Consider the following 16,436-nt stretch of genomic DNA (forward strand, 5'->3'; position numbering starts at 1 on the left):
CAGAGGAGAGGTCCAACCAAGATAAAGGATGCAGGGGAGAGGTCCAACCAACTCCATGATAAAGGATGCAGAGGAGAGGTCCAACCAAGATAAAGGATGCAGAGAGAGGTCCAACCAAGATAAAGGATGCAGGGGAGAGGTCCAACCAACTCCATGATAAATGATGCAGAGGAGAGGTCCAACCAAGATAAAGGATGCAGAGGAGAGGTCCAACCAAGATAAAGGATGCAGGAGAGAGGTCCAACCAACTCCATGATAAATGATGCAGAGGTGAGGTCCAACCAAGATAAAGGATGCAGAGGAGAGGTCCAACCAAGATAAAGGATGCAGGGGAGAGGTCCAACCAACTCCATGATAAAGGATGCAGAGGAGAGGTCCAACCAACTCCATGATAAAGGATGCAACACTGTCAGATGTTATAAAAACTAAGTGCGCTGTGATAAATTGTGTCCAAGGGCTTCTGAACACTGGCAGCTACATTTATGTATATAATATCACCATAATCTATAACAGTAATACATGTAGACTGAATGATCTGTTCTCTACTATTTAATGAAAGGCCCTATTCCTTTGGAGGAAGACCAACTGAATTCTTAATTTATTGACTAACTCGTCAACATGTTTTTTAAAAGATAGCTTTTCGGCAGTCCAGATGCCCAGATATTTATTGACGGGGGACACGATCAATGGGGGCACCATCTAACGTACTAATGCACAAATCATCAGTTACATTATTGAAGATGAATTAGAAAATAACATGTACTTGGTTTTCCCAGCAGTTACTACCAAGTTCAGGTGAACCAAGGCTTTCTGCAAGCTAATAAAAGCAGACTGAAGAGTCAACAGAGCCTGAGCTGACGTAGGTGGCAGTAGAGTATACAACAGTGTCATCTGTGCACAGATGAAAGTTACAGTTTTGTACAGATAGACCGACGCTGTTCATATAAATAGTGAAAAGAACTGGACCAAGAATCGAACCCTGTGGGACACCTTTTGTTATGTCTAGAAATCCTGATTTAACACCATTAGTAAGTACACAACGTGTTCTGTCTTTTAAATAATTCTCAAACCAGCTACAAGCAGCCCGATCTAAGCCAATTGTAGAGTGTTTCTGAATAAGTAAAGTGTTAAACACAGTTTCGAAATGCCTTGGACAGGTCAATGAAGAGAGCAGCACAGTGTTTGTTCATAACTAAACCATTTATGACATAATTTAAAACCATAGAAGTATCAGAGATGGTACTATGACCTGGCCTGAACCCTGACTGGTTTATATTCAGACGATATGTAGCAGTTAAAAGGGATCTAAGCTGAGTATTAATCAATAATTCCAGGATTGTTGCTCGGCAAGAGAGTTTGGAAATGGGCCGATAATTATTTAGATCACTCGGGTCGCCACCTTTATGTTGAGGAAGCACATGGGCCGCCTTCCAAACTCTAGGAATACCACTCAGTATAAATGTTAAGTTAAAAATATGTGTTAATGCTTCAGCAATCAATGGAGCAGAAAGTTGTAATAAGAACAAGCATATCAGCCCCTGTAGATTATTTTAACATCGATCGTAAGTAGTTGTTCAAATACATCAGAAGTAGACAGCTGCTCCAGAGAGTACAAGGATTTACTGGGGGTTTGTCTGGTCCTCTATCAATTGGACTAGCGGCTGGGAGAGGGACGAGTAGTTTACTGACTGACCCGGGTCTATTAAACCAAGATTTATTTCAAACAAAAAACCAGCGGACATACAATGTTGATTAAAAGCAATGACCCGTCAATTTTTTTTCAATAATGATGTCAGAGTTCAGTATAACTTGCTGGGGAAGGGGGAAGGAGAGGAACTTCCATGCTTTAGTGGATTAACTTTTTTCCAAAATGTAAACGGATCACCAGCAGAGTCAGCGATAGAACTTAGGAAGTAGCTTGATTCAGCCTTTTAGTACATTTATTTCTCAGTTGCCTGGAAATCTGCCAGTCCACAACAGCATCAGTTACACCATGCCCAAACCGGACGCGCGCGTGTGTCCATCGTGCACAAATTGATTTTGTCCCACCCAACGCGATCACGATACGCAGGTTGAAATATCAAAACAAACTATGAACTAATTATATTAATTTGGGGACAGGTCGGTCAAAAAAGCATTAAACATTTATTGCAATTTAAATAGCTAGCTTGCTGTTGCTAGCTAATTTGTCCTATTTAGCTAGCTTGCTGTTGCTAGCTAATTTGTCCTATTTAGCTAGCTTGCTGTTGCTAGCTAATTTGTCCTATTTAGCTAGCTTGCTGTTGCTAGCTAATTTGTCCTATTTAGCTATCTTGTTGTTGCTAGCTAATTTGTCCTATTTAGCTAGCTTGCTGTTACTAGCTAATTTGTCCTGGGATATAAACATTGGGTTGTTATTTTACCTGAAATGCACAAGGTCCTCTGCTCTGACAATAAATCCACACATAAAACGGTCAACCAAGTTCTAGTTTCTCTCCTCCTACCAGGCTTTTTTCTTCTTTGGACTTTATATGGCGATTGGCAACTAACTTTCATAATAAGGTGAACTACCACGACCGACCACAGTTCATCTTTCAATCACCCACGTGATAGAAGAAAATAGAAACAACTTCTATCTTAACGCCTGGCAATGCGGACGCTCGGTGGCACGACGCGCGAGCAGTGTGGGTGCAATGACTGAATAACAAGCTCAGGCACGCGACGCGTCCGGTTTGGGCAGCGTGTTAGGCTAGCTTTGGCCCAAGCATGATCTCTTGTCCTGAAGATATCTGTAGAGAAGGAGTATGTTTATCTGCCAGTGATATGAAAATAGATGGGAAATGTTCTCTGCTCCGTGGGAACATGTGTAGAATTGCAGGAAATGAACTGAACAATAATTTTTTCTCTCTGATGTCAAAAGGGGGGCTGCTAAAAAATGTTTGCTAGCAAGGGATGGGTGGGACGGGTGGGATGGGTGGGGGACGGGTGGGACGGGGGGGGACGGGTGGGACAGGTGGGATGGGTGGGACGGGTGGAACGGGTGGGGGACGGGTGGGACAGGAAGGGGCGGGTGGGACAGGTGGGATGGGTGGGACGGGTGGAACGGGTGGGGGATGGGTGGGACGGGTGGGACGGGTGGAGACGGGTGGGACAGGTGGATGGGTGGGACGGGTGGGATGGGTGGGGGACGGGTGGGACGGGTGGGGGACGGGTGGGACGAGTGGGGGACGGGTGGGACGGGTGGAACGGGTGGGGGACGGGTGGGACAGGTGGGATGGGTTGGGGACGGGTGGGACGGGTGGGGGACGGGTGGGGGACGGGTGGGACAGGTAGATGGGTGGGACGGGTGGAACTGGTGGGGGATGGGTGGGACGGGTGGAATGGGTGGGGGATGGGTGGGACGGGTGGGGGACGGGTGGCACGGGTGGGGAACGGGTGGAATGGGTGGGACGGGTGGCACGGGTGGGGGACGGCACCAAAAATGTCACAAAAATGTACCAACACTAGCAACACTGTCTGCTGTGGCCGTTTGAATCCAAACCTTGTCTATTCAACTAGATCAGGGATGGGCAACAGGTGGGCCCTCTTGTAGATGCATGGATTTTTTATTTTTTTATTTGTTTTTAATTTAACCAGGGAAAAACACAAATGTCATCTAGGGCCAGCTCCGACTGCATGCGGGGGTTTGGATGTGGGACCTGCGAGCTTCTGCGGCCCCAAATTATGAGTTCAGATTGTTTGTGGCCCCCACCCCCATCAAAGTTGCCCGTCCCTGAACTACACGACCATATGGGTCATTAATTTCATCATACATTAATGGAGATATGAACCACTGCTACTATGATTAAAATATGGATTTATGCAAGGTTTAAGTCGTTAGCTTCCAGGCTAAATCACGACCCGGGAGAAAAATGGCACAGGCTTCAAAGGACTACTATTGGATAGCTCTGTAGGGACATAGACTACTATTGGATAGCTCTGTAAGGACATAGACTACTATTGGATAGCTCTGTAAGGACATAGACTACTATTGGATAGCTCTGTAAGGACATAGACTACTATTGGATAGCTCTGTAAGGACATAGACTACTATTGGATAGCTCTGTAAGGACATAGACTACTATTGGATAGCTCTGTAAGGACATAGACTACTATTGGATAGCTCTGTAAGGACAAAGACTTCTATTGGATAGCTCTGTAAGGACAAAGACTTCTATTGGATAGCTCTGTAAGGACATAGACTACTATTGGATAGCTCTGTAAGGACATAGTCTTCTATTGGATAGCTCTGTAAGGACAAAGACTTCTATTGGATAGACCTGTAAGGACAGAGACTTCTATTGGATAGCTCTGTAAGGACATAGTCTACTATTGGATAGCTCTGTAAGGACATAGACTTCTATTGGATAGCTCTGTAAGGACATAGTCTACTATTGGATAGCTCTGTAAGGACATAGACTTCTATTGGATAGCTCTGTAAGGACATAGACTACTATTGGATAGCTCTGTAAGGACATAGACTTCTATTGGATAGCTCTGTAAGGACATAGACTACTATTGGATAGCTCTGTCTGTCTGTCTGTCTGTCTGTCTGTCTGTCTGTCTGTCTGTCTGTCTGTCTGTCTGTCTGTCTGTCTGCCTGTCTGTCTGTCTGCCTGTCTGTCTGTCTGTCTGTCTGTCTGTCTGTCTGTCTGTCTGTCTGTCTGTCTGTCTGTCTGTCTGTCTGTCTGTTTGTCTGTCTGTCTGCCTGTCTGTCTGTATGTCTGCCTGTCTGCCTGTCTGTCTGTCTGTCTGTCTGTATTTCTGTCTGTCTGTCTGTCTGTCTGTCTGTCTGTCTGTCTGTCTGTCTGTCTGTCTGTCTGTCTGCCTGTCTGTCTGTCTGTCTGCCTGTCTGTCTGTCTGTCTGTACCAAAACAAATGCTGTAATGATTCTGTCTCTTCGCAGCTCTGCAGAGCAGGACGGTTGTATATATCCACCATATAACATTATATTGGTTGAAATAATATTGTATAATAATTTAAATTGAAAAACTTTTGTGTATCATGGAATCGGTACATGGAAAATCTCTTCCCAACTATTTTACAATGTAAACTCAGCAAAAAAAAGAACTGTCCCTTTTTCAGGACCCCGTCTTTCAAAAGATAATTTATAAAAATCCAAATAACTTCACAGAGCTTCATTGTAAAGGGTTTAAACACTGTTCCCCTGCTTGTTCAATGGACCATAAACAATTAATGAACATGCACCTGTGGAACGGTCGTTAAGACACTAACAGCTTACAGGTATGCTAATGATTATTATTATTACTGTGGAACGGTCGTTAAGACACTAACAGCTTACAGGTATGATAATGACTATTATTATTACTGTGGAACGGTCGTTAAGACACTAACAGCTTACAGGTATGATAATGATTATTATTATTACTGTGGAACGGTCGTTAAGACACTAACAGCTTACAGGTATGATAATGACTATTATTATTACTGTGGAACGGTCGTTAAGACACTAACAGCTTACAGGTATGATAATGACTATTATTATTACTGTGGAACGGTCGTTAAGACACTAACAGCTTACAGGTATGATAATGACTATTATTATTACTGTGGAACGGTCGTTAAGACACTAACAGCTTACAGGTATGATAATGATTATTATTATTACTGTGGAACGGTCGTTAAGACACTAACAGCTTACAGGTATGATAATGATTATTATTATTACTGTGGAACGGTCGTTAAGACACTAACAGCTTACAGGTATGATAATGACTATTATTATTACTGTGGAATGGTCGTTAAGACTCTAACAGCTTACAGGTATGATAATGACTATTATTATTACTGTGGAACGGTCGTTAAGACACTAACAGCTTACAGGTATGATAATGACTATTATTATTACTGTGGAACGGTCGTTAAGACACTAACAGCTTACAGGTATGATAATGACTATTATTATTACTGTGGAACGGTCGTTAAGACACTAACAGCTTACAGGTATGATAATGATTATTATTATTACTGTGGAACGGTCGTTAAGACACTAAAGACCTGCATTTACTTTCTTCAATTTTTTGCTGCAATTAGTTGGTTGTAATTTTGAGTAGAGCAGACGTCTGTATGTATCTGGGTAAGCTGTATGTGTGACATAATTCCACAAGTCCTATTTACGATATCATTTACAAACATACTGTTTAAAAAAACACATCCCCCAAAATATATAGAATAATAAAAGTAGTTGTTCGGTGTCTGTAGGGCCATTAGTAAATAGGTCAACTGGGACATGACTAACGAATTAAGTAGGGTGATTTTTCCAAATAGACAGGTCTTGTTCTTTCCATGGTAACTAACTATAATCATTTCAGCTCTCTCTCTCTTTCTCTCTCTCTCCCTTCCTGATTCTCTCTCCCCTCTCCCTTACCTTCTCTCTCTCTCCCTTCCTGATTCTCTCTCCCCTCTCCCTTACCTTCTCTCTCTCTCCCTTCCTGATTCTCTCTCCCCTCTCCCTTCTCTCTCTCTCCCTTCCTGATTCTCTCTCCCCTCTCCCTTACCTTCTCTCTCTCTCCCTTCCTGATTCTCTCTCCCCTCTCCCTTCTCTCTCTCTCCCTTCCTGATTCTCTCTCCCCTCTCCCTTACCTTTTCTCTCTCTCCCTTCCTGATTCTCTCTCCCCTCTCCCTTCTCTCTCTCTCCCTTCCTGATTCTCTCTCCCCTCTCCCTTCTCTCTCTCTCCCTTCCTGATTCTCTCTCCCCTCTCCCTTACCTTCTCTCAATTCAATTCAAGGGGCTCTATTAGCATGGGAAACATATGTTAACATTGCCAAAGTAATTGAAGTAGATAATATACAAAAGTGAAATAAACAATAAAATGAACAGTAAACATTACAGTTCCAAAAGAATAAATACATTTCAAATGTCATATTATATATATATATATATATACTGTATACAGTGTTGTAATGATGTGCAAATGGTTAAAGTACACAAGGGAAAATAAATAAACATAAATATGGGTTGTATTTACAATGGTGTTTGTTCTTCACTGGTTTCCCTTTTCTTGTGGTAACAGGTCACACATCTTGCTGCTGTGATGGAACACACTGTGGAATTTCACCTAGTAGATATGGGAGTTTATCAAAATTGGGTTTGTTTTCAAATTATTTATGGATCTGTGCAATCTGATGGAAATATGTGTCTCTAATATGGTCATACATGGTGCAGGAGGTTTAGGAAGTGCAGCTCAGTTTCCACCTCAATTTGTGGGCAGTGAGCACATGGCCTGTCTTCTCTTGAGAGCCATGTCTGCCTACGGTGGCCTTTCTCAATAGCAAGGCTATGCTCACTGAGTCTGTAAATAGTCAAAGCTTTCCTTAAGTTTGGGTCAGTCACAGTGGTCAGGTATTCTGCCACTGTGTACTCTCTGTTTGGGCAAAATAGCATTCTAGTTTGCGCTGTTTTTTTGGTTAATTCTTTCCAATGTGTCAAGTAATTATCTTTTTGTTTTCTCATGATTTGGTTGGGTCTAACTGTGTTGCTGATCTGGGGCTCTGTGGGAAATGTTTGTGTTTGTGAACAGAGCCCCAGGACCAGCTTGCTTAGGTTCATCTCTCTGTATGTGATGGCTTTGTTATGGAAGGTTTGGGAATCGCTAGGTGGTTGTGGAATTTAATGTCTCTTTTCTGGATTTTGATAATTAGCGGGTATCGGCCTAATTCTCTCTCATCTCTTCCTCTCTATCTCTCTCTCTCATCTCTTTCTCTCTATCTCTCTCTCTCATCTCTTCCTCTCTATCTCTCTCTCTCATCTCTTCCTCTTTATATCTCTCTCTCCTCTCTTCCTCTCTATCTCTCTCTCTCATCTCTTCCTCTCCATCTCTCTCTCTCATCTCTTCCTCTCCATCTCTCTCTCTCATCTCTTCCTCTCCATCTCTCTCTCTCATCTCTTCCTCTCCATCTCTCTCTCTCATCTCTTCCTCTCCATCTCTCTCTCTCATCTCTTCCTCTCTATCTCTCTCTCTCTCATCTCTTCCTCTCTATCTCTCTCTCTCATCTCTTCCTCTCTATCTCTCTCTCTCATCTCTTCCTTTATAGCTGTCTCTATCTCTCTCTCTCATCTCTTCCTTTATAGCTGTCTCTATCTCTCTCTCTCATCTCTTCCTTTATAGCTCTCTCTCTCATCTCTTCCTCTCCATCTCTCTCTCTCATCTCTTCCTCTCTCTCTCTCTCTCTCATCTCTTCCTTTATAGCTCTCTCTATCTCTCTCTCTCATCTCTTCCTCTCTATCTCTCTCTCTCCTCTTCCTCTCCATCTCTCTCTCTCATCTCTTCCTTTATAGCTCTCTCTATCTCTCTCTCTCATCTCTTCCTCTCTATCTCTCTCTCTCATCTCTTCCTCTCCATCTCTCTCTCTCATCTCTTCCTTTATAGCTGTCTCTATCTCTCTCTCTCATCTCTTCCTTTATAGCTCTCTCTCTCATCTCTTCCTCTCCATCTCTCTCTCTCATCTCTTCCTCTCTCTCTCTCTCTCTCTCTCTCTCTCTCTCTCTCTCTCATCTCTTCCTTTATAGCTCTCTCTATCTCTCTCTCTCATCTCTTCCTCTCCATCTCTTCCTCTCCATCTCTCTCTCTCATCTCTTCCTCTCCATCTCTCTCTCTCATCTCTTCCTCTATAGCTCTCTCCATCTCGCTCTCTCTATCCCTCTCTCATCTCTTCCTCTCCCTCTCTCTCTCTCTCTCATCTCTTCCTCTCTATCTCTCATCTCTTCCTCTCTATCTCTCTCTCTCATCTCTTCCTCTCTATCTCTCTCTCTCATCTCTTCCTCTCCATCTCTCTCTCTCTATCTCTCTCTCATCTCTTCCTCTCTATCTCTCTCTCTCATCTCTTCCTCTCTATCTCTCTCTCTCATCTCTTCCTCTCTATCTCTCTCTCTCATCTCTTCCTCTCCATCTCTCTCTCTCATCTCTTCCTCTCCATCTCTCTCTCTCATCTCTTCCTCTCTATCTCTCTCTCTCATCTCTTCCTCTCTATCTCTCTCTCTCATCTCTTCCTCTCTATCTCTCTCTCTCATCTCTTCCTCTCTATCTCTCTCTCTCATCTCTTCCTCTCTATCTCTCTCTGTGTCTGTCCTTTCCTTTCCTCTCCCCTGCTGTTCTCTTCCTCTCTCTCTCACTCTCTCTTTCCGCCCTCTCTTTCTCATTCTCCAACTCCTCTTCTTTCTCACCCGAGTATATGCATAGCCCCTTCATAATAATTAATGGAAGAGTTAAGAAAAAGCAAATGAGTCTTTATAAATGCTCACGGAAAGAAGACCTTAACCTCAGCAACGCTGTCTGAAAACAAAGGAGTGAAATTCCAGCGAGAGCCAGAGGGGAGAAGACTGTTGGATGAGACAAGAGTAGCACTGGGTTAGACAGAGCTGCTGCTAAAATCAATGGGACGTCTTTATAGGGAGAGCGGGATGAGGGGCTTCATATGCTAACCCTCCAAATGGCAGCTTTGTTTAGCCACATATCACTCACTCCCAAACATCCGTCATGGAGCCTGGTGTTGTCATGACAACTACAATCCTTTTACTATGAAAACCAGGGGAAAGTGCAGTATTCTACTGCAGGGTTTCCCAACTGGCGGTCTGCGGGCTGAATTTGGCCCGCGGTTGGTCTTATTTGCCCCCCCCCCCCCCCCCCACCAAGTTTTCTGAGCACATTTTTTGTCTTCTTCATTAAAATACTTTTTGTTGTTGTTGTACTTTTCATTGTTGGACATAAAAGACTGTAAAAACACCAGGAAATCAGCTCCAAGTGATTTTAATTGAATAAATCTGTTCCCAAGTACTCCCACGCATTAGAGACAAGACACGTGATCATATACAAATGTAAGCAAGGTTCGAAATGATTATGTTTTAGTCAGACATTATATCTGTTTGGGCTTCTTGCAGTCAATTTGTCATCTATAAATGATGTGTAACTATGTTTCGTCCCCCCCGACCATCTGCTCAACAAAATATATCAGCTGATTCTAGAATGATGAACCCTGTTCTACTGTATAAACTCAATCCATTATTAATGTATCAGCTGATTCTAGAATGATGAACCCTGTTCTACTGTATAAACTCAACCCATTATTAATATATCAGCTGATTCTAGAATGATGAACCCTGTTCTACTGTATAAACTCAATCCATTATTAATGTATCATAATATAACAGACCTATTCAACAAGTGTGCATGTGTGTGTGTGTGTGTGCTACTCTTACCCTGTTTACACTCTGGGCAACACTGTCCCTGGCGAGGCACAGCCAGCATCCCCAGGGGACAGGTGAGACAGGACGCCAGGAAGCAGGTCACCCTGCCCTCACGACACTCACACTCCCTGCATGGGCCCTCACTCCACCTCTCCAGGTTCTAGAGGGGGAGGGGTGAGAGACAGGGGGGGGGGGGGGGGGGGGGTGAGAGACAGGGAGAGCGGGAGAGGGAGAAAGAGCGATTAAGAGAGACCGAAACAGAGACAGAGAGAAATAGAGAAAGACGAAAGACAGAGACAGAGACAGAGACAGAGACAGAGACAGAGACAGAGACAGAGACAGAGACAGAGACAGAGACAGAGACAGAGAGAAATAGAGAAAGACAGAGACAGAGAGAGAGAGAGAGAGAGAGAGACAGAGACAGAGACAGAGACAGAGACAGAGACAGAGACAGAGACAGAGACAGAAACAGAAACAGAGACAGAGACAGAGACAGAGACAGAGACAGAGAGAGAGAGAAATAGAGAAAGACAGAGACAGAGACAGAGAGAGAGAGAGAGACAGAGACAGAGACAGAGAGAAATAGAGAAAGACAGAGACAGAGACAGAGACAGAGAGAGAGACAGAGACAGAGACAGAGACAGAGACAGAGAGAGAGAGAGAGAGAGAGAGAGAGAGAGAGAGACAGAGAGAGAGAGAGAGAGAGACAGAGACAGAGACAGAGACAGAGACAGAGACAGAGACAGAGACAGAGAGAAATAGAGAAAGACAGAGACAGAGACAGAGAGAGAGAGAGAGACAGAGACAGAGACAGAGACAGAGACAGAGACAGAGACACAAACACCCACTACAGAGCCCCAGGACAGCAGCACAATTAGACCCAACCAAATCATGAGAAAACAAAAAGATAACTACTTAACACATTGGAAAGAATTAACAAAAAAACAGAGCAAACTAGAATGCTATTTGGCCCTACACAGAGAGTACACAGCGGCAGAATACCTGACCACTGTGACTGACCCAAAATTAAGGAAAGCCTTGACTATGTACAGACTCAGTGAGCATAGCCTTGCTATTGAGAAAGGCCGCCGTAGGCAGACTTGGCTCTCAAGAGAAGACAGGCTATGTGCTCACTGCCCACAAAATGAGGTGGAAACTGAGCTGCACTTCCTAACCTCCTGCCCAATGTATGACCATATTAGAGAGACATATTTCCCTCAGATTACACAGATCCACAAAGAATTCGAAAACAAATCCAATTTTGAAAAACTCCCATATCTACTGGGTGAAATTCCACAGTGTGCCATCACAGCAGCAAGATTTGTGACCTGTTGCCACGAGAAAAGGGCAACCAGTGAAGAACAAACACCATTGTAAATACAACCCATATTTATGCTTATTTATTTTATCTTGTGTCCTTTAGCCATTTGTACATTGTTAGAACACTGTATATATATATAATATGACATTTGTAATGTCTTTACTGTTTTGAAACTTCTGTATGTGTAATGTTTACTGTTCATTTTGTTGTTTTGCACTTTATATATCCACTTTGTATGTTGTCTACCTCACTTGCTTTGGCAATGTTAACACATGTTTCCCATGCCAATAAAGCCCTTGAATTGAATTGAATTGAATTGACAGAGACAGAGACAGAGAGAAATAGAGAAAGACAGAGACAGAGACAGAGAGAAATAGAGAAAGACAGAGACAGAGACAGAGACAGAGAGAGAGAGAGAGAGACAGAGACAGAGACAGAGACAGAGAGAAATAGAGAAAGACAGAGACAGAGACAGAGACAGAGACAGAGACAGAGACAGAGACAAGCAGACAAAGATTGCCATGATGTAGAGATGATCAACTGAAACTATAGGAACTTTGTGTAGATTTCAGGGATTACACTAAGTGATTATGGTGAACCTAATCAAGCCTCTTTACTCACCGCCAGTCGCCTCTGTTCCTTCCCAGAGGACTGATGTGGGTAGACACAAGAGGTCTTCATGGACTGACACTCGGGGCAGCACTTCCCTGGTAGGTGGACCAGCTCTGATCCCTGTCAAAAAGAAAAGGGAAATGGGTGCTCTCTCCATCATTCTCTCTTACCTCTCCCCTTCTCTGTTTCCTGTCTCTCTCCCCCTTCTCTTCTCTTTCCTCTCCTTTCCCCTTCTCTCTTACCTCTCCCCTTTTCTGTTTCCTGTCTCTCTCCCCCTTCTCTTCTCTTTCCTCTCCTTTCCCCTTCTCTCTTACCTCTCCCCTTCTCTGTTTCCTCTCTCTCCCCCTTCTCTTCTCTTTCCTCTCCTTTCCCCTTCTCTCTTACCTCTCCCCTTCTCTGTTTCCTGTCTCTCTCCCCCTTCTCTTCTCTTTCCTCTCCTTTCCCCTTCTCTCTTACCTCTCCCCTTCTCTGTTTCCTGCCTCTCTCCTCCTTCTCTTCTCTTTCCTCTCTCTCCCTTTCCTCTCTCTCCTCTATCCCTCTTCCTCCCTTTCTCTTTCCTCTCTCCCCCTCTCTCTTTCCTCTCTCCCCCTCTCTCTTTCCTCTCTCCCCCTCTCTCTTTCCTCTCTCCCCCTCTCTCTTTCCTCTCTCCCCTTCTCTCTTTCCTCTCTCCCCTTCTCTCTTTTCTTCTATCTCTCTCCCCCTCTCTCCTTCCTCCCTCCTTCCTTCAGTCCAGTGGTTAGAGGAAATTAGTCAGTGTACACCTTAACTTCCAACAACATTAATTACACACTTACACACTTACACACTTACACACACACACACACACCACACACACACACACACACACACACACACACACACACACACACACACACACACACACACACACACAGAGACACGTACACAGAGAAACACACACAGAGACACACACACACACACTGACACACACACAGAGACACACACACAGACACACACACACACATTCAGAGATACACACACAGAGACACACACACAGAGACACACACACACACACACACACACAAAACCAGGGTATTAATACAATTGGAGTACTTCTACATCTGCATTGCTTGCTGTTTGGGGGTTTTAGGCTGGGTTTCTGTACAGCACATCTGCTGATGTACAAAGGCTTTAAAAATACAATTGATTTCATTGAAATGGAGCAGAATGTTGAGCCACTAAATTGTTAACAAACAATTCAATGGAAAATCATTTGAAATCGTGAAAAATAGTATCCATCTTCGAGGATAAATTAATAAGTGATGTTTTTTTTGTTTTTTTGTCACACAGCTGATCTGGTTTCAGATCCATACTTGTCACTATTCAGAGTAGCCTGTCATTGTATTATATCAGTCTCTAGGCTCTCAACTCATGCTGTGTGACCTTGGGAAATCTGATCTGGAATCAGGCCAACTATATATATATATATATATATATATATATATCCTTAATTAATACTTAACAGGCTGGTTTTATTACATTACACATCATCTCCCAGGTCAGATTCTGCAGACGGAGAGAACGGGGTGAGATCACAGCGGCATTAGTAACCTGTTTCTGGGGGGGTTTCGTCACTGGTTATTCGGACAGATGGGGGGCAAAGGCGGTGTTGAAACTGCTTCGGCACAAATGCTTGGCACGTTTGCCCACAGCGATCAATGTGTGTGTGTGTGGGGGGGAGGGGGCAGAAGTCACGCAGCTGAACAAATTACACAAGATTTAACTTCTGGGTTAACAGAGATTACATTATTTTTTATTTTATTTAACCTTTATTTAACTAGGCAAGTCAGTTAAGAACAAATTCTTATTTTCAATGACGGCCTAGGAACAGTGGGTTAACTGCCTGTTCAAGGGCAGAACGACAGATTTGTACCTTGTCAGCTCGGGGGTTTGAACTTGCAACCTTCCGGTTACTAGTCCAACGCTCTAACCACTAAGGCTACAATGATTGATGATGGGGGATCAATATCATGAGATGAGAATAAAAATGTCTGATAAGGTGTAAAGAAAACACACATGAATTAGTTCCACGTACACAAGCCTTACCGTTTGAATTAGAGTGTCATGTTGAATGGTAACGACGAGACTAGCAGTGGTCGGTGTTATGAAGTCTGAGCTCTAAAATATATATTTGTTTCATGTCAGAGCATTTCCTTCACTTCTAGAGTAAAACCCTGTTTTGTATTTTTTTGTTGTCCTCAAAGAACTCCTGCCACAAATGAGTATATGATTCTGTATGTAGGCCAAGCACCCTACTGAGCTAGTAAAGTATGTCTAATAATGAAGGGAGATATCCATGAGGTATTCTCTCGGTTACATCCTAGTTTTTATTTGTATGTATCCAAAAAAGACAAAAGAGGGAAAGCAGCATGATGTAGGTGAACTATTTACAACAACAAAAAGTTACATCATTTATCTTATTTATTTACTTTCAGTCGGGCAAAAGCGTGACCTACCGTCGGGCATTCTACTCGAGCACACTGGGCTCTCTGGCAGAGGACCTGTCCCCTCTCGCAGGTGCAGAACTCGCAGCCGGTGCCGTTCCACATGTCACCGTGGTAACGCACGGTAAGCTCGTACAGACAGCTTCCTTTGGCGGCGACACACTCGTCACAACACTGCCCCGCCCTCTTTACCTTGGCCTGGCCCTGCAAGGGATCATGGGAAGGATAAGGTTAGACTTTATAATAACTAATAACTTTCATGAATAAGCCTTAATAAACCCTTTATAAAAAAGTGCACATGATGGATGAGTCATTATATTATAAACATGATGTGTCTTCAGAACCTTTCCAAACAATCCTCTATTTAATCAATGATCTTCATTTTAGCAGGTAACGTCTTCTACAGCAGTAACATAGGGAAGAGTTACAGACAGACAGACAGACAGACAGACAGACAGACAGACAGACAGACAGACAGACAGACAGACAGACAGACAGACAGACAGACAGACAGACAGACAGACAGACAGACAGACAGGCAGACAGACAGACAGGCAGACAGGCAGACAGACAGAAAAAGGAACAGACAGACAGACAGACAGACAGACAGACAGACAGACAGACAGACAGACAGACAGACAGACAGACAGACAGACAGACAGAAAAAGGAACAGACAGACAAAGGAACAGACAGACAGACAGACAGACAGACAGAACAGACAGACAGACAGACAGACAGACAGACAGACAGACAGACAGACAGACAGACAGACAGACAGACAGACAGACAGACAGACAGACAGACAGACAGGCAGACAGACAGAAAAAGGAACAGACAGACAGACAGACAGACAGACAGACAGACAGACAGACAGACAGACAGACAGAAAAAGGAACAGACAGACAGACAGACAGACAGACAGACAGACAGACAGACAGACAGACAGACAGACAGAGTAACATCAATTGACCGTCTCTGTGTGTACTGACCTTCTCACAGGTCCTGGGTGGACAGGTGTGTGTGTGACAGCGAGACTGGCCACGATCACACACACACCTGGTGCAGCCACTCTTCTGCCACTGCTCACCATGCTGCACACACACACACACACACACACACACACACACACACACACATGAAATAATTCATTATTTAATAAATGGCTAATTTACTTCTACTTAAATTCACCTAGTATGTGCACAAAATAATCTCGAAACAAACACACACACACACACACACACACACACACACACACACACACACACACACACACACACACACACACACACACACACACACACACACACACACACACACACACACACACAACCTAACCTGAACCATTCAGAGTTAATACCTGAACCATTCAGAGTTAATACCTTAACCATTCAGGGTTAATACCTAACCTTAACCATTCAGAGTTAATACCTTAACCATACACGGTTAATACCTAACCTTAACCAATCAGAGTTAATACCTTAACCAATCAGAGTTAATACCTTAACCAATCAGAGTTAATTCCTTAACCATTCAGAGTTAATACCTTAACCAATCAGAGTTAATTCCTTAACCATTCAGAGTTAATTCCTTAACCATTCAGAGTTAATTCCTTAATCATTCAGAGTTAATTCCTTAACCATTCAGAGTTAATAACTTAACCAATCAGAGTTAATTCCTTAACCATTCAGAGTTAATACCTTAACCATTCAGAGTTAATTCCTTAACCATTCAGAGTTAATTCCTTAACCATTCAGAGTTATTACCTTAACCATTCAGAGTTAATTCCTTAAAGTTAATACCTTAACCAATCAGAGTTAA

General features: G+C 43.3%; 1 protein-coding gene across 1 annotated transcript in view; it reads right to left on the bottom strand.

The window, feature by feature from the left end:
* The window catches only part of LOC109884593 (extracellular matrix protein FRAS1), a gene marked incomplete in the record, with an annotated part of 348,159 nt that overhangs the window by 179,891 nt on the left and 151,832 nt on the right, over positions 1-16,436 (bottom strand). The window contains 5 exon segments of the mRNA XM_031829488.1: positions 9,462-9,475; positions 10,246-10,382; positions 12,165-12,275; positions 14,630-14,821; positions 15,608-15,709. Of these exon segments, the coding sequence (XP_031685348.1) occupies positions 9,462-9,475; positions 10,246-10,382; positions 12,165-12,275; positions 14,630-14,821; positions 15,608-15,709 (556 nt within the window).

Source organism: Oncorhynchus kisutch, linkage group LG8 (genome assembly GCF_002021735.2).
Source record: "Oncorhynchus kisutch isolate 150728-3 linkage group LG8, Okis_V2, whole genome shotgun sequence".
NCBI lineage: Eukaryota > Metazoa > Chordata > Actinopteri > Salmoniformes > Salmonidae > Oncorhynchus > Oncorhynchus kisutch.